The sequence below is a fragment of the Prinia subflava genome, chromosome 16, assembly GCF_021018805.1.
Source record: "Prinia subflava isolate CZ2003 ecotype Zambia chromosome 16, Cam_Psub_1.2, whole genome shotgun sequence".
Lineage (NCBI taxonomy): Eukaryota > Metazoa > Chordata > Aves > Passeriformes > Cisticolidae > Prinia > Prinia subflava.
The window spans coordinates 14,564,464-14,587,098 of record NC_086262.1 but is presented as its reverse complement, the minus strand read 5'-3'; the positions used below and the strand labels follow the sequence as shown (position 1 = coordinate 14,587,098).

General features: G+C 46.2%; 1 protein-coding gene and 1 long non-coding RNA gene across 2 annotated transcripts; both read left to right on the top strand.

Annotated features, from left to right (window-relative positions):
- On the top strand, positions 1-10,729 carry LOC134559039 (ovoinhibitor-like). Its single transcript, XM_063413498.1, has 16 exons — positions 1-140; positions 896-915; positions 1,680-1,816; positions 1,986-2,046; positions 2,527-2,660; positions 3,102-3,159; positions 4,139-4,275; positions 4,651-4,711; positions 5,482-5,618; positions 6,100-6,160; positions 7,524-7,657; positions 7,736-7,796; positions 9,086-9,222; positions 9,548-9,608; positions 9,972-10,087; positions 10,542-10,729. The coding sequence occupies exons 1-16, from the start codon at positions 86-88 to the stop codon at positions 10,585-10,587; spliced, it is 1,416 nt and encodes a 471-aa protein (XP_063269568.1). The 5' UTR covers positions 1-85; the 3' UTR covers positions 10,588-10,729.
- A 2,778-nt stretch (positions 10,730-13,507) lies between these two features.
- Positions 13,508-15,536, top strand: LOC134559233 (uncharacterized). The gene is made up of 3 exons (XR_010082490.1): positions 13,508-13,734; positions 14,591-14,688; positions 15,389-15,536. It is a non-coding gene; the product is annotated as an uncharacterized LOC134559233 (long non-coding RNA).
- Positions 15,537-22,635: the final 7,099 nt, after the last annotated feature.

The following is a 22,635-nucleotide window of genomic DNA, read 5'->3' as shown; positions in this document are numbered from 1 at the left end:
GCTATATATTCCTGCTCCTCCCTGCAATCTTCCTCTCCCGCACAGAGAGCAGGCAGGCTGCACTGGAGGGGTGTCCCTGGCTGCCATGAAGGTGACAGGAGTTTTGGTGAGGGCAGCTCTTGCCCTTTGCTGCTGCTTGGGTGAGTATTCACTGGGGGTACTGCAAAGATCGATCTGGCTGAGTCAGAGTTGAGTTTTCATTTCTGTAGAAGCCTTTGGGTCTTGCAAAATGGAGGAGAACCCTGTTCCATGGAGAAATAGCATTCCTGAGAGAGCACAGCAAAGAAATTAGGTTTCAAGACTGAGGTTACAGCAAACATCATACAGCTGTTGTCTTCTTGGTTTGTAGGAGCAGTTCTAGTGCGGGGTAGGGGCCTGCAAGTGGTACCCCGTGTATAAAGGCAAAATATAACTGTAAAAAATGGCATTATTACCCATGTGAGCAATATAAATGCAAACTTTAACCTCTGGGATTGCACTGGGAGTTTATTGTGCTACTCCTGGTACCTAAGAATGATGTATTCGGAGATGGACAGTGATGGTGGCAATAATTATCTTTTACATGCGTGTCCAAACTTTTGAAAGTCAAACAAAAAAGTCTCTTAGAAGAGGTTAAAATCCAAGAGTATAGAACTGAAAATACCTGTATTACTTACCTTGACATTTTAGGGTTGGATAAATATATGTGTTCTCACAATATTTATTTCCCTTCAGAAATGCAATGGAACTTAGTAACTTTTAATGTTAATAATGTTAAACTCCACATTTTCCTAGACAAAATAAATTAGTGTTGACTAATCACCAAATTAACTTATTTCATGAAGATATTTACATATGTGTTCTCTGCATGTTAATAATTCTGAATTTTTTTTCTGTCTCCATTTTTTTATTTCAGGTACTGCTTTTGGAGTTCAGGTGAGCTACAGATTTATTTATTATGTTCTGTTCAGGCTTCTGGTAAAGCAGAAAACAGGGTTAAATCTAATGGAATCTGTTCTGTTAAAATAATATTTCTCCGTGCATGGTTGAACAACATTCCCAATTTCACGAGAAAGTAAAAGATCCCCATTTTTTGCAATATTTTTGGTCCATTAAATAAAATGAAAAACAAGCAGTAATTGTACATTCTTATTATATTAACTCTTAGACATAATTTATTTGCTCCCAGCCAAAGGCAGCAGTTTGTCTCCTCGTGAGGAAAACTGTCTTAGGATGACACGCTCGAAAACATCAAACACTGTGGCTCTGATAATTGCTTCCATACAGCAAGGTGCAAAGAACTCCCTGCACGAATTCCTGTACCTATTCCACAGAGAGAAAACCAGCAGGGCCTGAGCCTGGATTTGTCTGCAGGTTCCTCCCACGCAGCTGCGAGAGCTCCCGGAGCTCTCCGGAGTGCAGCACGATCTGGGAGGATCCTGGGCTCCCAATTACCCCTGCCTTCATTAGGCACCGTCTCACCCACAGCCACCCTGCCTCCCTGCACCCCGGCAGAAGTGCATAATCAGAAAGTTCTGCAGGGAAGATTCCCTCCTCCTGATGCCTGAGCAGGTTCCCAGTAACGCCTCTGATTTTCCTCCCAGCAGCAGCTGCAGGCACAGCGGTGGTGGGAGGATGCTGGGGGGGTTTCATTCCGTGAGGGAGCCAAAATCGGGGCTGATTCTGGGCTGTTTCCACAGCTTGACTGCAGCCACTACAGCAGTGGCATTACCAAGGATGGGAGGTCATGGGTAGCTTGCCCAAGGGACTTGAAACCAGTGTGTGGCACCGATGGCAAGACCTACAGCAATGACTGCGGGATCTGCCTCCACAACGCGTGAGTCCTGCTGGGAGCCCCACTGGGGCAGGGGGTCCAGGCAGGGGTGGCAGCTTTGTTCCCCAAGGATGAGGAGTGTGTGCCTTTGCAGCTGGGTGACACCACCAGCCTCGAGGTGAGGCTGTTCCTTGATCCCTGGCTCAGGTCTGCTTTCCTCCCTCTCTTCCAGGGAACACGGTGACAGCGTGGAGAAGGAACACGATGGAGAATGCGACCCAAAACCCATCATGGTAAGACAAAATCTGTAATGGGGACAACTCAAACACCATGCAGAAGTGGGACAGAATGTGCACAGCTGGTCTGCACAGCCCAAAATAAAATCTGGTGGTAACCAAAGCTGAGAGGCTTGTTTTAGGTTATCTGATGCTACCTCTCCGTTCGTTTCTACTTCAGACTTCAAAGCTGTCTAATCAGGAATAAAATAAAACTAATACATTGGCTGAAGGTTGGATCTCACCACCTGGATACCTCCAGCAGGATCCTGTGAAGGACCTCACAAAACCCAAATCACAGTCCTTCTTAATACCCCATTTTTTTTTCACTGGGAGAGAATTCCCACAGAATTTCTGGTTTGTGCTTCTGATGGTGAAATTGGTTTGATGCTGGATTTGCCCCCGAGGGCTGAGGGAGAGTGAGAAGACTGTGTAAGAGTGTTATATCTTTATATCAAAAAAGTGGGGTTTTTTTCTCTATGCCTGCTATTTTTACAGGTTAACTGCACTCGTTACCATAGAATTGTAGCAGATGATCACGTCATTGTAGCGTGCCCAAGGATAATGAAACCAGTCTGTGGCTCAGACAGCTTCACTTATGACAACGACTGTGGGATCTGTGCCTACAACGCGTAAGTCTTGTGCATGGAATGTCCTTCTGGATAATCAGCAAGTTGAGGCTCTCAGAAGTACTTCTGTAAAACACCAGATTTAAGGCAGGTGTCTCTGTAGGTCTCCTTGCTGCTGACTTCTTGTGATTCTTCAGCCAGCTTGAATTTTCTTCCCCATTTTTTTGTCCATGCTCATGAAGGGAATCACAAAAAGAACCAGAGCAGAGACACGAGCAGATCAAAGAGTTGCTTGTAACACCTGATTATTCCGAACACTTAATTCCCATGGGAGATGGGAATACTGTACATTAGCAGCTGACACCTGTAGGGCACATTCAGAGAATTCAGGCAGCTGTAAAGTCCCACAGGGAGGGTGGACCCTGCTTTGTTGTCCCAGTGCCTGCAGTATCATGGGGAAAATTATTCTCAATGCTCCTTAATTGAAGTTTTTCTTCCTTCCAGAGAACACGACACCAACGTTACCAAAATGCATGAAGGGCCCTGCAAGGAATCTGTTGCTGTAAGTGCAAGAGAAGTCAAAAATCCACCTCTTAGGGCTGCTGATAAAATCCTGGGGATGTTACAGATTTCACTAGAAAGCTGGAAAAGGTCCATAGGACAAGGATCCCTGTCCATTATTTGCTTTTCTGCATGGTGGGGGTGGATTTGGCATCCTCCCTGCTCCAGAGAGGTCACCCCTGCTCACCACACCAAGGGTTTTCCACTGAGGAAAGGGGAAGGAGATGGGTATGGGATGAGGAGCTGACTTGTGTCCCCAGGAGAAGGTGGAGGGGCAGATTTCTCTTGCCAACACGCTGTGCAGGTTGGCGGTTTTCTCTCTGGAGACCACAAGCATTTCCACCCTCAGCAGCAGGGATTCAAAACTCCCATGCTGGTTGTATTCACAGATGGAGTGAGACTCGTAAGAGCACTAACCATAAATATTTATAGAGCACAGTTTATTGTATCTTTGTCTGAGGCCAACAGTCTGATGCCTCAGAAGGAGAAGCTTCTGTATTTCAGGGCTAAAATTCTGGGTGGTAGGGAGTCCATTCTCTGACAGATAGATAACCATTCTTTCCTATCCTTTCAAATCCTGCACTGAACTAGGGGGAATCTGAAGTAAGAGGTGATCACAGAGCTGGAAAAGTGTGGAGAAAACCAACACAAACCAAAATAGTATTATTCAGATTTACTGCTGTTGAAAAAGTTTCTTATGAAATTCAAGATTTTTTTTTTAATGAGACAAGGCTGAAAATTTTGTACATGTTCTTGTGCCTGAAGAATCTGTTCTCCAAGACAGTCCTTTTTCTTGACTCCTGGAGAACTAGGATAATATTCAGAAATATAATTTCTGCTTGGAAATTTAGCTTCAGTGTAACAGTGCTTTGTCCTGTTACAGAAACATTTGAGGCTGAGACACAGAACAAAAAGGATTTGAATCAACTTTTCCTGCATAGCAAGGGCTCCTCCAGAGCGACTTGTCCTTATTTTTCCAGGTTGACTGCGCCAGGTACCGAACACAAACCACCAAAGATGGAAAAACTTTGATGTCCTGTCCGAGGGACCTGAACCCAGTCTGTGGCACAGACGGCACCACGTACGACAACGAGTGCATGATCTGCGCCCACAACGTGTGAGTGCCGTGCCCAGAGTGCTCCTTCTCACTCCTGAGAACTCTCCTGCTGCATTTCTGCTCCTGCCTATTTCATTAAGTCTCTTAGAAATGGGATGGTTTTGGATTTTCCTTGGGTTTCTTTCTGCTGCCCTCTGTGTGCTCACAAAGGGTCATAAGGCATCTCCTTGGATGAGGCTGTGGGCTGGGCAGAGGAAGGAACAATTCAGAATTTTGCTTTAAATTGCATGTTGTGAGAAGATGGGATGAGCTTGGTAATGAGTAAAGTAGCAATTCTGAACACCTTTTAAAGCATCTGAAGCCATGGTTTGCTTCATTTTGCACATGACTCTGACCAAGAGGTTAAACATTTATTTTATTATTTCCCTCTTCTAGGGAAAAAAGGACCCATGTTGGCAAAAGGCACCTTGGACGATGCAGAGAGAAGTCTGCTGAGGTCAGTGTTCAATATAAGTCTTACTCCTCTTAGCTGCATCAATTGAAGGGTTCTCTGAGGTGACTTTCATCTACTTCACTTTCATCTACTCTGAAAGTGAGCTGGCCTGAGGCCTGGCTTTCTCCACCTGTCTATTAAGTCAGCTCCTTGTGTCCAGGATGCCTACAGATCTCACCTGTCCTGAGGCAGGTGTTCTCTGGGCCCTCCTTGCCCAACAGCTCTGGTGGATGGGCTGGGTGAGAGCTATGCCCAGAGTTCTCATGATGAATCTCACACCTACAGCATCCTTTGGGGTGGGCACAGATTCTGAAATGTGGAGCTCACCTGAAGTTTTGACTGGAATGTATCAGCTGCTCCGTAGGACATGCTAACACACAAATGTGGAAGTTGATCAGTTTGGGCTTTGATCTTCTTTTGATGATGCCCTTCAAATGCAAAGTCCAAGTTCTTTCACTGCACAACTAAAAAGGGGCCATATTTTAATTTTTATTTTTTTTCTTTTCTGACATACTTTGTATTTGGGACTGATCAGGGTGTTTAAGCCAGGGATTTGGCACCTCACACACTGTGTAGTGCTGTGCAGTCCCCTCTGTGTGTGAGAGGGTTCAGGCAGAGCTGACTAAGCCTGGTTTAGTAAGAATTGAGTCCTAGCACTGCTGTTGTCTCAGCATCCCAGCATTAGAGACATGGCAGGAGGTTGTGATGGAATTGTTTTTTTTTTATTGAGAACAAGGTCTTCCTCAGGTTTGATGGTGCTGCTTCTTTTGTAGCTTGACTGCAGTAAATTCCCAGCCAGAAAGGTGAAGGGTGGCAAAGACCTGGTGCGGTGCCCCAGGATCCTGCACCCGGTGTGTGGCACAGACGGGTTCACCTACGACAACGACTGCAGCATCTGTGCCCACAACGTGTAAGTATTGTACACAGGGCTCTCCTTTGGAGGGGCAAGCCAGGGTTAGTGCTCCAGATGGCTTTTCTTTTGGTATTACCATATCTGCGTTCCTCTTTCAACCTCCTGAAGCCCCTGTCACCTGGATTTGGTTCCCTGATGCTCTTTTTGCTCCTTGGGGGAGTGTGGGAGAGCCAGCTCTCAGCCTGAGCACTCTGTGAGGGCTGTGCTATTTGGGCAGGGGAAAGAGTGGATGGGACTGTGGTATTTGGGCAGAAGAAAGAGTGAATGGAGCTGTTATATAGCACACAATGAGGAGATCTGATAGGTCTGTTGCCACTTAGAATTAGGCTTTCGAATGATGGGGAGAAGCTGGTTCATCAGGCAATCAGGTGCCTCCTTTATCATATGCATTGGTTATGGGTTTGGTTTGCTTTCTGTGGCACCTGGGTGTCCCAGGGCTCAGGAGATGAGTGTGCTGACCTCAACCTCTCCCTTTCAGACAACATGGGACTGATGTTAAGAAAAGCCACGATGGAAGGTGCAAGGAGGAAAGCACTCCTGTAAGTGTTCTTTTAGCTGTAAAATAAGCACCACCTACTCCCCCTGTGGTCTCCAGGAAGACCCTGTCTGGGCTCAGTGCACGCAGGGATGGGTGGAGGGTGGTGCATGGGGCTCATGCTGGTGCTGTGCTTCTCCTCAGCTGCTACAGCTGTCAGTGTGCTGTACAGGAGGGAAAGAGAGGATGGGAACAGGCCAGGACTTGAGAAACAAAATGTCCCAGTACTGCCAATCCCTGCACAGAAATCATCAGAGGCAGCCCAAAAACCATGTAGCCCATTTTAGCACAGTAGGAGAGGAGGTAGAAGGCTGTGTTAGATGTCTGAGTATTTATTCAGTGCTAGGAGTTCCACTGCGCTAGACAGGCAGGTTAAAAAAATCCTTGTGCTCTGGTCAGCCAGGACAAATCTGCTCTCAGGTGTGTGTACAGAAATAGCTTTATTATCCTGCACAGTAACAATATGTGCTGATAATATCTCAACACATTTATTCTGCTTATGCAGAGCAGCTCTGAAGCACCAAAAATAATTTCATGCATCCTGAGGGACTGCAATATATTTTCTGTAGAAAAGGCACGTTGTTAAAATGTGGTCTTTGCTTTAATTTGTTCTTGGACCTCATGGGAAATATGGATAATAAGAGACACTGCATTGGGGAGACTGTGCAAAATGACAGTGAAGTGTCAGTGATGCTTAGCTAATGCAAACTGATTTCCAATAGGTGTTTCTCTATTGATCCTCAAATATTTAAACCATCAGATTATATATATTGTAAATATTTTTGCAACAGAGGCTTGGGGAAACAGTTCTTGTTGCTCTCGGAAATGCTGAAACAAAATCTTGGATATAGTAAAATATGTCAAGCTGCACTCACTGTCAAACACTTTAAATCAGATCCCTCAGGCTGAGTTAGGAGATGTTCAGTTTAGAAATTAGGAAAAAATCTTCAGTGGAAGTCTTGTCAGTAATTGGAATAGGCTGACCAGAGAATTGGTGGAATCACTATTTTTTGGAGTTGTTCAAAGGGCATGTGGTTATGGCACCTGGGGACATGGTTTGGTGGTGAACCATGGGGGTTCTGTGTTAATGGTTGGGCTCGATGATTTTAGAGGTCTTTTCCAATCTCTGTGATTTATTTTATGAACGCTGGATTTAAAATTTGTGTATGTTCTGCGCTAGGAAAATAATCTCTTTTACCAGCTGTTCCCTCTAGCAGAAAATACCAAACTACAATTACATAATTAATTTCTAACTCAAGCCTGAACTTCAAGAGCCCTCTGGCTTTCCCCTGACAAAGACCTCTAAAATCCAGAGGATCAGGGTGCAGCTGGGACCCTGACCCAGCGTTGCTGTTGTGTCTGCCCAGGTTGACTGCAGCACGTACCTGAGCGGCGCCAAGGCGGGCGAGGCCATCGGGGCCTGTCCCTTCATCCTGCGCGAGATCTGCGGCACCGACGGCGTCACCTACAGCAACGACTGCGCCCTGTGTGCCCACAACATGTGAGCCCTGCAGGCCACCCCCCAGAGCCCCACAGAGGCACCTGATGGGCCTTTTTAACTCTGATTTTCCTCTTCCAGGGAATACGGAACCCAGGTTGCCAAGAAGCACGATGGAAAGTGCGTGGAAGAAGCTCCCCAGGTAAGTGACACCTGAAGGAAAAGATGAGTTTGTGCAGGTGACAACCTGAGCAAAATCTGGGTGGTTTGGGTGGTGTGGCCTCCACGAGGGTCATGCTTGTGCTGCCCTCCCTTCAGCAGGAGCACTGTGCCTTTCCTGCACACAGTCAGGGAAAGAAAGAGGAGAGAACAGGTGAGGATTGAGCTGTGAGACAGGTAGATGATAAATGATTTAAGGCTTTACACGGAGAATCCTTTTCCCACAGCACTCTGTCATAGCTGCTGCAGGAACTTAGCAGAATGTTTTGGCAATATGGGCAGGGGATGCAGAGGCCTAGGGAACCCGATGCTTTCTCAATGCTTGTGTTTTACAAAAGGATGTTCTGCAAAGATTAGAAAATTGCCTGTGTTTTGGATGCTGATACCTAAGGTATCAGGGGATTCAAACCCACCTCTGGGTTTTGGTGGGTTGTTTGTTTGTTGGTTTGGTTTTTGTTTTGGTAAATGCAGTGTAATCCAATATACACCAGCATGAATCATGTAAAAATACCAGATTAACTATATTTGGCCAGTTCTAAACCATTTACTCCCACTGGGGAATAGAAGAACAAAGCCATCTCATTAGCATGTGTTTGAAAGAGTCAACATCCCGAGTCAGATATTTCATTTCTATACAAACAAACTATGAAATGTCATTCCTTTGTTTCCCGAGTACACTCTGTGCTCAGGCTGGGTGAGATACATAAATCAGGAAAGAAGAGTTCACACTGGAGAAACTGGGAGTGCAGAAACACAAGGCCAGCTCCTCAGCTGACGTAAATCAGCTTCTACTGCTGTCAGTCCTGCTGGCAGCTCCCAGCGCTCAGAACTGTCCCATTGCAACAAAAGACCTGTCAGCACATCCCCCCTCCATTCTTGTGGGCCATGAAAAACACCTTGGTCACAGCCAGCCCCCTTGCAGGAAGTGCATAAATCGTGCCTTTTTGATTTACAGATTATTTCTGAGCTGCCTTTTGTAATATCCTGGTGGGTTCAGTAAGGTATGGGGGGATTGTGATAAATGCAGAGCTCAGTGAGTAATGTCTACCTTCCAGCCTTGATTCAGTCTTCTCCAGGGAAGGCTGTGGAAGGAAATTGCTAGTTTCCCATGAAGAACGAGTTAATATATAACCACAATTTGTCGTCTGGCAGATCCTTTTAGGGTCTGGCTTAGGCAGATTTAGGCAGGGGCATAAGCAGGGGGATGTGTTGGGGCTCCCTTGCATGGAGCAGAGCCTTTGGCAGAGCCTTTGCTGTCCTTGTTCTCCCCAGCTGAACTGCAGCAAGTTCCACAGGGCCACGCTGAAGGACGGCAGGGAGCTGCTGGCCTGCACCATGATCTACGACCCCGTGTGCGGCACCGACGGCGTCACCTACGCCAGCGAGTGCACCCTGTGTGCCCACAACATGTGAGTGCTCCCTGCCTCCCCGGGGCAGCCAGTTCAGCTCTGTGGGAGCTGAACAGTCTGCAAGGGCTCCCCCTGGAACCTTGTGCTGAAGGGATTCTGTCTGTCTGCCCCTGTTTTGCTGCTTGCCTTGCTTTGGTGTTTGACACGTTCAAACCCACAGAGGGGTGCAGCAGCTTGGGGACGGTGTCTGGTCTGTAAGGTCATGTTTTTGTTAGTGCTGGTGTTCAGCTGGAAGTCTCTGTGACTCGGTGGGGGTGAGGTTTGTTCTTGCTCTCTGGCTGTAACAAGGAAGGCTGTGGTTAATAATGATCTCTCCTTCCTCCAGGGAGCACCGGACCAACCTCGGCAAGAGAAAGAACGGACCCTGTGAGGAGGATATTACAAGAGTGAGTGCGAAAGGATGGAAATAAAGAGTGAAAGTCAGTCTATGTTACACTCATGGGGGATCGTCTCCTGCTCTGGGCTACAAATCAGGAGGTGGTGGTGTGCATGCCTGAGGAGATCCCTTGGGAATTTCATGCTGCTCATAAAACAGCCAACATCCATCCCACTGCTCTGTAATGAAGCAGGAAGGGACGTGGCACTGAGAAAACAGTACAAGATCCCATCTGCTGCCAGGAGGACATTTGGAGTTGGTTCTGGTGATGTTACAGCCAGTTTCATTTCTCAGTGGGGTGTCATTCCTTATGCTGGGGGGGTCACAGTTTGCTCTCAGGCAGAGGGACTCAATATCCACCTTCTGTGTGCAGGCCCTCTGCAAGGAGTTCAAAGAAGTCTCTCCCATCTGCACCATGGAATACATGCCCCACTGTGGCTCTGATGGCAAAACCTACGGCAACAGATGTCTTTTCTGCAATGCCTACGTGTACGTATGGGAGTGAAACCTTTCCTTTCATGATCAATTCCTGCACCTGCTGTGAGCGCAGGGCTGTCTCATCCTGCCTTTTTGTCTGCTTGTGGCATTTACTGGACATTTCTAGGGTTTTTGCATTGTAAGGGAAAATGAGAGGGGCCCACCTCTATGATCTGTACTTGGCCTCCTGTTTATTAGCTTTAGAAGAGTTTTATTGATTTTCAGCAGCACTCAATCTGTTCCACAAGCTCACAAGGGTGTGTGGAAATTATTTCACAAAACCAACTGGACTGTACCAAATGAATGAAACCATTCATCCTTCTTTAAATGAGGATAATGAAAAGGGGTATTTGGGTTTTTGAGACTGCTCTTTATCTTCAGTCAACCCTAAGCCAATGCTTGGGCCAGTGAAATGAGGGAAGGGGTGTCAGCCATGTCTCATTCTCCTCTCTCCTTTTCTCACCAGGGAAAGCAGGACAACTCTCAACCTCATGCGCATGGCTGAGTGCTAAGTCTGTGCTGGACCTCAGCCCAGGAAGACAAACTCCCTTCCATGTGACTTCCCATGGGCTGACCTTCCCTGGTAACATCCCTTCAGTCTGCCTCGTTTCCTTAGCTCCTGAAACACTTGTTCAATAAACTGACTTGGCAACATTCCTCTGTCTCAATGCCACATCTCTTCCCTTTTGCCCCATCCCTTCCTTGTCATGGTACTTCGAGTGGTGGGTGTCTATTTTTCTGTTGATGTTCTCCACTAGCAATTAATGTGGATAAAATTTTCTGGCCTCTGATGAGGGCCTGGGCTCCCCTTGGAGCTCTCAGTCCTTTACTCCTCAGTCTTGTCAGTGTAATCTTATCAAACCATGATATCTCTGTGTGACCTGACCACAGAGCCCCTCTTTACAGTCAGTACAAGGAGACTTTTACCTCCAGAGCATGGTCCAACTCCTCCACAGGGAAATGCCAAGGGTGTAGGTGGTGATTTGCTCTTTTGCACTTTTTTGCTTGGGCTAGAAAGGGAAATTTGCTGCCTGGGCAAGAGGTGCCCTGTCCTCATTTCCACTGCCTGTGGAGCCTGTCTCATGGCAGAGAGAGCAGCTGCTGCCAGGAAAGAGGATCCCAGCCTGCCTCCACTGAATTTGCCCACAATGTCAAGTGCAGTTAAGGATGTAATCTACAGGAGGAGAATCTCGAGCTCCATTCAGGGTCACAGACAGCAGAAGTGTCCACTCATGAAATAATTTATTAATGAAATAGAATATCTCCAGGACTGGTGGGCAGTGATCCCTTCTGAGGTGGGTGACAGCCCTGGTGCATCACTGAGCTGCTTTCTAAAGTCATTCAGGAAATAAAAAGATGCACAGCTTCACTTGTGACTGCTTTTACCCAAATACATAACAAGTCATAGGAAAGAAACCCTGCCTGATAGTCATTTTGCCTACTTTTTTGAGGCCAAGTTGCTCAGGACCTGGTGACATAATTATTGTCATTTTGGTGGTCTGTGTGGATGGCAGGGAGGCAGGGGCACCCTGGGGCTGCCCTTCATCTGCTGGCTCTGCCACTGCCACTGCCTCCGCACGAGGTCACCAGAGCTATTGCAAGGCTAATATTTCAGGGATTCTTCTGGACTGCACTTAGTGCCTCCCTGATTCAATGTCCCATTGTAGTTCACCAGAGAATAACACAATTATTTGGATCAGTTTGGAAAGTCACTCTTTGAATTGTCAGGCTAGAAGAATAGGCTGAAGGCAAATGTTCCTGACTTGGAGGTTCTGGGGGTATTGTACCAGGGAATGAGGCCACAGTACCTCTGTGCCATTAGTGTCCATTTTCAGGATGGTTTGTAACTAACAATGGCTTATTGTACTTTTCTTGGGTCTGTGTCCTAAAGTAAACGTTCTTTTTGGTTTATATAACCTTTTTGCCATTTTCTGCTCAGGTGTTTCTGCAGAACATGCTGTTTTACTCTTGTTTAAGTGTTACTTGCTTATCCTCAGGGATAAGACCTGAATATTTTTTTCTTGTGGACTTTGGCAGCCTTTCACTTGGACTGTGCTCTGACCACTGGTTTTTGCAAACCTTTGCAGTAAAGCTGTCAGGAGCCAACTCAATGGCATTATCTTGGCACAGCCAAAGGCTCCTCTGTGGAGCTCATTGTCCGGTGACACCAAAGGCAAACAAGGATTCAAGGAGGCACGAAGCTGAGATTGAGTCAGAGCCATCCAAAGAAGTAGCCAGAGGGGTTAGAGGACAGGGGTTTCCATGCAGGACTCACCAGTAGGTTTCATGTTGAAGTATATGATGGAATAAATCACTAAAACTGGGCCAGGAAATGGGAAGAGCCTGACATTGGAGTTTAAATATCCCCCAGGCTCAGGGGGTGTTTTATGAAGCAATATAACCATAAAAATAGGGCAACCTTCTCAGGGACAGCGTGGTTTTCTGTGTCCTGGAGTTGTTTTTCAGCTGTTCCACGTTTACTTACTGTGTGTGTAACTTAGATGGTTTCTTTCTGCTTTGTTTTGGAAATGGCCTCAAGTTGCATCAGGGGAGCTTTAGATCAGATGTTAGAAAAAATTATCCATGGAAAAGGTTGTCAAGCACTGGAAGAGGCTGCTCAGGGAAGTGGTTGAGTCACTGACCCTAGAGAGGTTTAAAAGATGTATAGAGGTGGTGTTTCAGGACATGGTTTAGTGGTGGCCTTGGCAGCGTTTGGACTTGGTGATCTTAAAGGTCTTTTCCAACCTAAACAATTCTCTGATGAGGAGGCAATGCTCAGGCAAAGGCAAGCACATTCAAGAGGGAACACTGAACTTTTGTGGCTTAGGAGAGAGGTAGAACAATACCAGACTTCAAGTGCCATTAAGAGACTTGAAAGGTGGTTTCAAGGCACAATGGACTGAGCTGGGTGCCTGCTTGGACACAGAGGGAGGGATGGATGGATGGATGGATGGATGGATGGATGGATGGATGGATGGATGGATGGATGGATGGGTGTTACTGTGGTGGGAAACCGCAAGAAATGACAGAATAGTTAAAGTTGGAAGGGACCACTGGATGGCATCTGGTCCATCCTCTCCAGTAAACAAGTCCCCAGGCACCTTAGGAGCTCAGTGCTTGCCAAACTGCAAAGAGCAGCAATCTCTGTGTGGGTGACAGATGCTTCAGTGCTGCTCAGCCTGCTGCTCCGTCCCTGCTCAGGTGCAGGGTGCTGCTGAGCCCTGGGGCTTTCTTACTCACCTTGAGCTGCCTGAGCAGCTTCAAAATAGTCAAAAAAATGGTTTGTCTTAAAAACTGTCCCCCAGTCATGCAGGGAAAGCTTGGTTTTTAACCTGGAAAGAGGCACTGAAAGCATCAGATGCAAGCACAGACTCAGTCCTGCTTTGGTGGACTCTTATTTTTACACTCTTGCCACGAACAGAAGTGGCCTTATATCTTCAGCCAAGGATGGAATGAAGGAAAAAATGACTTTTCAGTGCCTGCTGTGGCTGGAGCATGAGGCATCTCAAATGTAGTGCTGAAATGCAGCTGGTGCCATTCCAGGCACTGCCTGGCAGCCGCAGCCCTCGGCTCTGGGAGCAGGGATGGAGCTGCCAAGGCTGGACCAACTTTGACGTGTTTCACACTGATGACGATCCAGCCTCCAGGATTTGTGACCTGTAAGTGTACCAGAACATTTCATAGAGGCAGTGATTTAAAAATATAAATGTCCTCTCTCTTTCCTTGTTTGTCTGACTTATCTTTATAGCGTTATCAATGTTTTCTGAGTCTACAGTCATTTTTCTTGCAACACAAAGAGGGGGAAGAATGAGGCGAATCACTTAAATTTTGATTGATAAGTGGAATGTGGAAAACAATACTTAGTCTTTTCATATTGAGATGGGAATTTTTTTTCACCTTTTATCAGCACTCACACATCTGCAACTTGAAAAAAAACTCCACGACTTTTCCTTGAGCATGGCTGTACCTAAACTTCATTCAAACCTGTTATCTTAAAATCTGTGCATTTCAAAATTATGTCTGCTGATAATTTGCCTTGGTTTAGCTATTTTTTCATATGCTGCATTTGTTAGTGAGGCATGTGGATGGGCTCAGACACTCTGTCACTCTCTGGAGGGATGCTGGAGAGTGACAAGGCTCATCCCACTGATTTTTAAATATTCATTTCAGAAGAATATTTAAATTATTTTTAAAGCATTTTTATAACCATATGTTCCTCAAAACAAAGAAAAAAAAAGAAATCCAGAAATAATTATTCAAGCTCAGAGTATCAATTGCACCATCCTATTTAAATGACCATTGGCAAAGAAAATAGTTTGGCAACTCAAAAAATTTCCTTGGACCTCTGTGTTGAAAGAAATATATCGCCCTGGTATGCACCCATTTCATCCATCAATATGTTCACACTCAGACATGTTCGTTCTCTTGTTGTAATCTAATGTTTGATACAGTTTTATTTGATTCTTTGCCATGCCCTGGGCTCTGGTTGCGTTCTCTCCGCGGATCAACGAGCAGAGAGGCGAAAAGCAGAGAGCAGCAGTGGAAGGAGCCTGTCTGCAGCTGGCAGACATCCACACAGCCCAGGAGGGCTTTCCAGATTCTCACCAGCTGAGGTGAGGCCCCATGATTTTAAACATAACATGAAACTGCAAAGAATGAGTGTGTTCATGCAGTGTGCTGCTTCCTGCCCATTTTTCACGCGTAGAAGTGAAACATTAATTTTGTTCAAGCCCCTCAAAGGACGAGGAATGTTTGGGTGTATTGCTTTGAGCTCTTTCTCACCATTCCCTTTAAAGCCTGTGCCCCAGGGGCAGTGCTGAGGATGGCCAGTCAGGGCCCCTGACCAAGTGCTGGAGCAGATCTGTGGCACAGATGGTTCCACTTACACCAGTGAATGTGGGATCTGTGCCTATGAAGTGTCATTCTGATGGGAAGAACATGCTTTCTGAGTGACAGTTCCATAGCCCCTGGCCTCTCCCTGTGCTTCTCCAATTTATCCTCCTTTCCTCCCTCTCCACTTGCTGTTTGTGCTCGGGGGTAAATCACGAAGATTTAGCAGGGAAAAGAAAATAGCTGAAGAAAGTATCCGGAGTGGAAATTCAAATGATGCAGCACATTCAGATGGCAGAGGTTTGTTGACTGATAGGTTCATAATAATCAAAGACAGTAAAACCACTTCATTGTTGGTGGTTAACTCAGATGAACTCTCCTTCCCTTGCATCCTTTGGGAGTTTTATGTACATTCCCAGCACTTGTGTCCCTTTGGGAAAATGGTCATACTGTGTCCCTAATGGCAGAATTTCCCTTCCTCAGAGAACGTGGGGCACTCAGGGCCTTGGAGCAGCAGCCATCCCAGTGACTAAGAAGGAAGGCAAAGGAAGAGGCAGCCTGAACCCCCGTGGCTCTCTGTGGCAGCATCCCAAACCGTGTCAGCCGGATGCTGAGCAGGCAGCGCAGGATTGGACGTGAGTGATGCACACACCTTCTGTTGACATTTCATTTGGCAGTGATTTAACACAAGCTTTCTAATATTGCTATTCTCCACAGGCTGCGTTCCAAAGTAGGAAGGGAGGGATGGCAAAATAATGCAAAATATGAGACAAGTAGGAGAAATATTTCTTTGCTATGGAAGCATTCACAAACAGCCTCCACTGACAGCAGCAGGAAAGTGCAGAATAACCCGATTCAAGACCAGAAAAGGAGGCACACAAAGCCTTTGCAGAGTTCAGTGCATTCAGTTCTCCTGAGATAAGAATGTTTTGTCAGATTGCAAATGGGGCACTGCCCGAACCAGGGGATGTCGGGGCCCTATGATCATGTATAATATAGCAGTTGTCATGTATGCATAACTTGCTGAGTAAATACCTGGGTTACTTTGCTCCTGCAATAGTTCAGAGAGGGTAGAATTCCTGCTGTCTAGCTCAGTTTTACTGTAAAATGGTAAAATCCCATAATTTGGCATCGTGTTCCTTTCTGTCAGCACCAACTGTGCTTCACCCATGTCCAGATGCAAACAATCAGCCAGTGGTCTCATTAAAGCTCAGCTCTGCAGAATAAATGAAATTGTTGCCCTTTCTTTTGATGTTAATAATGAAGATGTGCTCAGTGGTTATGATGCTAATAGTCCTTCAGCTATAGAAATTCTTTCCATCCAGTTCAGCCTCTCCCAGTTCAAGCTATAGCACCATGATATATCCTGCCTCTCACCCTCTCCTCCCTGCTGTTCCCACCAGGAAGAGCAGTAAATTTTCATCTTAGCCAATTGAACCTCTCTTGTTGCTGCTTTATTTACAAGATCATTCTTTAAAACCAAACCCTCATCCATCCCTTATCCCAGGGGTTCCTGGTTTTATTCCCATACAGGAAAGCAAGCACCTTCACTTGTCTTTTCCAAACATTGTAACTCATATGCATTTTTGCTGGTTTCTTGGTTGATGAGGTGAGACATGGGAGCATGTTTTTGTTTGGTGCTCTGCTTGTTTCTGTTCTACATTACTTCATCCTGTAGTTTGACATGGGAAAAAATGTTTACATGAGGATGTGATCCCCTGATTTTTCTTGGGGCAGAGTGGCACCTGCAGGTAACAGTGGCACTCTTGGTTGTCTCCTCCCATATGGGATTTGTGCAGAGGGACATACCCTTGAAATGTTTATATAACTTAATCCCCCTTTTACAACAATTCCTCTGCTGCATGCCACTATCTTTGCATAAACTTCTTCACCCCTGGTTCCCCCAGGTTGGACAGAGCCTCAGCTCACCCTGTTCTGAGCTGGCATGAAGCAAATCCCAGATCTGGACCCAAAGGGCTGTGGAGTTACAGACCTATGGATGATTGCAGACCTGGTGCTGGTCTGAAAGCCCTGAGTCCAAGGCTTTGGCCATTAACCCAGGGAAATTCTCCCTTGGTTACCTTCTGCTCCATGTAGAGCTTGGAAAAGTCACTCCTTCTGGACTCTGATCAAGAGCATGAAAGGAAACTGTAACTCATTTGCAGCCAGACATGCCCAAATCCCCCAACTGTGTGTTACTTACCAAGAGGAAGGAGATGTAAACATTGAAGGTTAATTACCCTCTTGTCAAGAACACTTTGTGATCTATAGACATATCTGTCAATCCCACAAAACAGAACTGAGGGCAATGAGCACTGAAGGCATGGCCTCATGATAAATTAATGAGTCTTGGCAGCTCACTGTGAAGAGATGATCCCTGTGCTTCATGTGAGACAATAACCTGGCTCCCCAGCCAGCCTGGCCACGGATTTTGTGCTGCAGTCACATCCGGGGTGTTTATCCCTCTGTAAACAAACTCTGCAATGCAGCTGTCCAGGGATCAAACCATCTTCCTCCAGGCCTTCACTTTCCTCTCTGCTGCTCAACGTGCAGCAAGTGCTCATCCCAACCACACCAGATCACTTTTCCCAGCCCTGCCTGCCAGTCAGTTAAAATGTCTTATTTCTGCCTCTCGGCCTCTCTTGGCAGTGACACTCCTTGGTGGGTCACAGAGCTGCCTGAAACCTGAGGGACACAGCCCCAGTCCCCCTGCTGTGTGCTATTCTGGTGATGTGAGTGCTGCTGCATGACTGGTGGTTTGAAAATATGTTCAACTATTCCCCTGGTTTATATAACCTCAAAGCAATTTGCTTTCATAGCTGAACGTGCTTATTCGTCCTATTTTAACTGTGCATTGAGCTATAAATAATGCCTCATTCCAGATTAGAATCTATTGAATTTCATTATTTTTTTTTCTACCTTTGGAAGATTCTCTTCTGAAGGAGACTCTCCCAGCCCTAGCAGTGAAGTTGCCTGCTTGCCTTTGTCCTGCCATGAATGGTGTCAATCCCAGGTCAGCTGCCACTGCCCTGCAGCCACCTCCTCACTGCTCCTGCTTGGGCTGTGGCAAAGATGAGACGAGTGCTCAGTGAAGCAGAGCTGAGATCACTGAAGTGTTAGGGAAACTGATTAAACCAGTGGTTTCCTGTTCCTCTGATCAGCTGCAGGTTAACACCTCTGTGTTACCTCCAGCCCGCCTTCCCTGCAGTGTGTTCACTTCAAAGAGCAATAACCTGGGTTAATATCCAGCCAAATCGTGCTGGTTGCTGCCTCCTTTTTCTGATGTTCATTGTAGCATTTTCCTGCTTCCTCATGAGTAACTCCTGCCTTCTGCAATGGAGCCCTTGACCTGAGCAGAAACTTCTCAGAGCTGGAGCACAGCTCGAGGAGAGGGATGGAGATGTGTCCTCAGAGCTGCTGCTGCTGCTGAGACCCACATCTGGTCCAGGCTGCAGCACAGCAGGGCAGTGGATGGTATTTTGGCAGCTGATTTTCTGGAGTGCAGATAACTTTTCTGGAAATTTGAATGCTGATGCTCTTCTGGAGAAAGGTTGTGGTGGCAAAGTGCTGGGCTCCTGCAGAAGTGGAGAGACTTTGAAATCATTGAGAGCAAATAATGTCCTAAATTTTGAATGGCTAAAAATAATGTCCTAAAATCTGGTGTGGTTTTGTTTTAAAAATGGTCACAATCCACTCTTTCTGTTGTACATGTTACTGGTCAACCTTTGTAAAAACATTCTGGGAGCTCTTTGTAGAGCTTACCTGTGAGCCTTTAGTAAAGGCAGTAAGAAAATTCTGAGAAGGCTCTCCTGGGTCATAGAGAAATAGTACGGGATTCTTTTATTAATAACTACTATCTATAAGAGAGAGAATTATATAAGTACAATATAAATAAAATAGTTCAAGTTGTAAGAGCTCTCCAGAGGTCTCTGGCTCAAACCCTGATCAAAGCCAGGCTGAAGTCGAAGGCAGGTCAGGGTGCCCAAGGCCTTTCTTTTCCAGTTGGGTTCTCAATAGCACTGAGGAGGGACATGCATGGCCTCTGTGCTTTCTGTGCTTGATCATCCTCATGGCAAAGAATAATTCCTCACATTCACTCAGAATTTAATCCTTTTGCCATGCAGTGAAGACTGGCTCTGCCTTATCTCTAGCCCCATCAGGGAGCTGCAGACAGCAATGCCATCCCAGTAGCCATGTATTCTCCAGGGTGAAGAAGCCCAGCTCCTTCAGCTTTCCTGGAATGCCCTGTGCCCTGTGCCTGGGCAGCCTGCCTGCCTTTGCTGGACTCGTTCCTCTGTGTCAACATCTGCCCTTGTAGCAGGGCCAAACACATTTAATTCATTGCACAAGTAATGTGAAACCACGTTAGCCTTCAGCTGCAGGGTACAAAGTTCTGCACATGGACTTATTAGTCCAGGAAAACACCCCCTGGCATTACCTGGATCAAGTTTTATTTAATAAGTTCATAAACACATGGATATGTTTTGATAGCAAGATGTTTTAATCATATCAGTGACTTTGTTTGCTTTATTGCTCGGTTCAAATGAGGCCTTCATGCCCTGGGTGAGAGGCAGAGCTCCCATTTGTGCTGTAGTGGTTTCTCCAGGTATGTGGCTCAGTGCAAACAGTTACTGGCCACACCGTAGCCAAAAGAAAGCCAGAGATGAAAACTGCAGCCTGAATTGTGTTTAGCAGGCATTTTGGTGTGATTAGAGGCCTTTTCATGGAAGAGCTACAACAAATTGGTATTTCTCAGTTATTTGTTAATTAAATAATGTGACAAACCCCAGGAGTGTTTAGAAAAGTGTATTAAATGATTTGCTGTTCATTTATCAATGTGTTATTTATTCTGAGAAGTTGCATGTGCACTAAGAAAATTCTCCAACCTCAATTTCAGAGAATATGAAATCAATACTGAAAAAAAAAAGGGAATGTAAAATAAATGTAATGGGAAATGTAAAACAAGAAATTACACGAGTGAGTCAGAGGGGATGTTGTACAATGGCCAGATCCTGCCCTGGTGTCAGCACACAGACTTTATAGTGCTCAGGACCATAGCAGGCAGCACCCTGAGGTGTGGCACTGCCTTTGCTTACCTGAGGATTACAGAATCATAGAATTTTTGAGGTTGGCAGAGACCTTAAAGATCATTTAACCCCTCTGCCATAGGCAGGGACTTCCACCACCCCAGGTTGCTCCAATCCCTGTCCAGCCTGGCCTTGGACAGTTCCAGGGGCAGCCACAGCTCCTCTGAGCACCCTGTGCCAGGACTCCCACTAAAGAAGTCCTCCCTAATACTTGATCTAAACCTATCCTCTTTCTGCTTAAAGCCTTTTCATTCCCCCTTGTCCTATCACTCTTGTCCAAAGTCCATCTCCAGCTCTCTTGGAGGATCTCTGCCCTCGTACTCCTGCTGCACACAGAGGATTTTCCTTTAGCCAAATGGTCATTAACCATATGCTGCATCTGACTTTCAGGATTAGAAGACCATAATGAAGTGGATTACTGCAGATCAGTGGCAGGATTGCAGACCAAATCCTCTTTCTAACTGTGGTTCCAGGAGCAGCTAAGGGCTGAGGGACCTGTCCTACAGCATGAGCTTAGCCAGCTGTGGGATTTTTCCACGCTGTTATCAGAGGCAGGATAATCTGGAGCTGTAACCCTGGGTGGGAAGGCTGTGGATACTGAATGGCTGCAGGCTGTGCAGGGCTCTGAAACCTGGGGATTTCTGGGTGTCACTTTTGTGGCTTGCCAAGTGGGTGCCTGGGTGGCTCTAGTGTTCCCCAGTCACCTTTTAATTGTTGCAGACTTGAGTCTCCCTGTAGTGTATGCAGGTGAGAGAGAGAAGGAAAGGATCTGCTGGACATCAGACAGGCATTGTGGTGGTCAGAGAAAATCTGAGCTGCCTGGGGCCAGTGCCAGACCTAGTGCTGAACCCAGCAGCTGAAGTGGAAAATTTTTCTCTGGTGTAACACGTGCCAGCCTTTGGCACTCATCAGGAGAGGTTGGTATTGCCCAAAGGACAGCTCTGTCCAGGGCAGGGAGCAGCATGCAGGCACCAGGAAACCAAAAGCTGCCAGGCTGGGGCTGTGAAGGTTGGTGAGGATGGTTTGGAGAGGTCTGGGCTGGAGGAGGCAGTGGCAAAGTCCATATTTAACCCTCCAGCTCTGAGCCTGTACTGGTAAAAGCAACGACTGTGACATGTTTGGAGCAGCTTCAGTAACTCCTGCACATGCTCAGGGAAAAGTGTTTGGCTTCCAGAGATGCTGTTCACAAGACACATCAGGGCAATATATCCTGAAGATGTGCCAAATCTGTCTGAAATATTCATGCGTGCTCCCTGTAATTTATAGAAACAATCACAGCAGCATAATTATTTCAGTGCTTCTCCCTGTGAAGAATCTCATCTCTTGGAGGTAGAAATGTGACCTGCATATCCACACAGCCATGCTGTGGCCTTCTAGGCGTGCCAGGAGAGGTGATTCCATGCACTATTTAAGGATCAAAATATACCCTTTACACTACTGTGGTGGATCAGACAAGAACACATTTGTTTGGGGTGAATTTCAATGATTTCAGGTGAATTTTGTTTGTCTAATGGGCAGTGCCTTGTTCATTAGAGGCAGCACCTGTAAAGCACCTGTTAATCTGCTCCCACCATTCTGGAGTCTACCCTAAACACAATGCTTAGCTCCCACGACCCTCCCCAAAAACCCCGAGTATCCTTGCCATTTTGAACCTGTGAAAAGGATGAGGAGCAGGGTGCAGGCAGAACCCACTCCTGCAAAATTAGAGCTATTAAAACAGCAGAGGTGCAGACCTGCTCCTAGGCAGGAGCAATTTGGAGATGACACAAAGGCTAATAGTGTGAGACAGACAGGGAAATGGGGACAGATTCTATATTTTAAGTATCATTTTCTAAAATATCTGCGAGAGGAAAGGACCTACTGTACTTTGAGGCTTAGCTGGTGCAGTGTAAATAGGCTCCCAAACCTTCAGTGTCTTTTGTTCTTCAGATGGCTTGGCGGAACACTCTGAATCCGTGTGTTTAACTGGGACTGGGTCTGTAAATAAGTGCTCCCTGTTGCTAAGGTTCAAGTGACATTTTTAGTGGCATTTGACAGATTTTTAACCTGCTTTCAAGTCTTCTACTGAGCTCTTCTATACCCAGGCAGTGAAACTATCAAGAAGCCTTGGCTTTATTCAAACTGGTGCTAAATACCTTTGGATTCACAGGTTAGACACAGTCCTGCCAGACTTGCCTGACAAAGCTGAGCTGGTGCTGCTGATGGCAAAGTTGCACCTGACCTGTTTGTACTAGAGGTGATTGTCTGGGAATTTGGGGAGAAAAACCCACCCCAAACCAGGAAGGAAAGCAGAGACTCAGCCCGGTCTGCCTAAGCTGCTTGCAGAGCTGCTTGCTCTGCAAGAGACAAATTAGGGCCCCACTCTTTACTCCCCTCAATGTTTTGTGCTCCTTACATTTCCTCTAGAATCCCAAAGAGCTTTCTTTTGTCCAAAAGGCTTGTTTGTTTGCTTCTGACCACTCAGAACTTGTGATACTTGTCTTGATCTATTAACCAGGTGTCCAGCCAAAATCAATTGCCCAGCAGACGCAGACCATTACCTGAAAAGTCAAGACCTCCATAAATATTACCGGCCTCATTGTGCTGGTGACAGATCCTGCAGGTTGTTTTATGTTACAGTTGAACAGTTTAGACATTGCATTT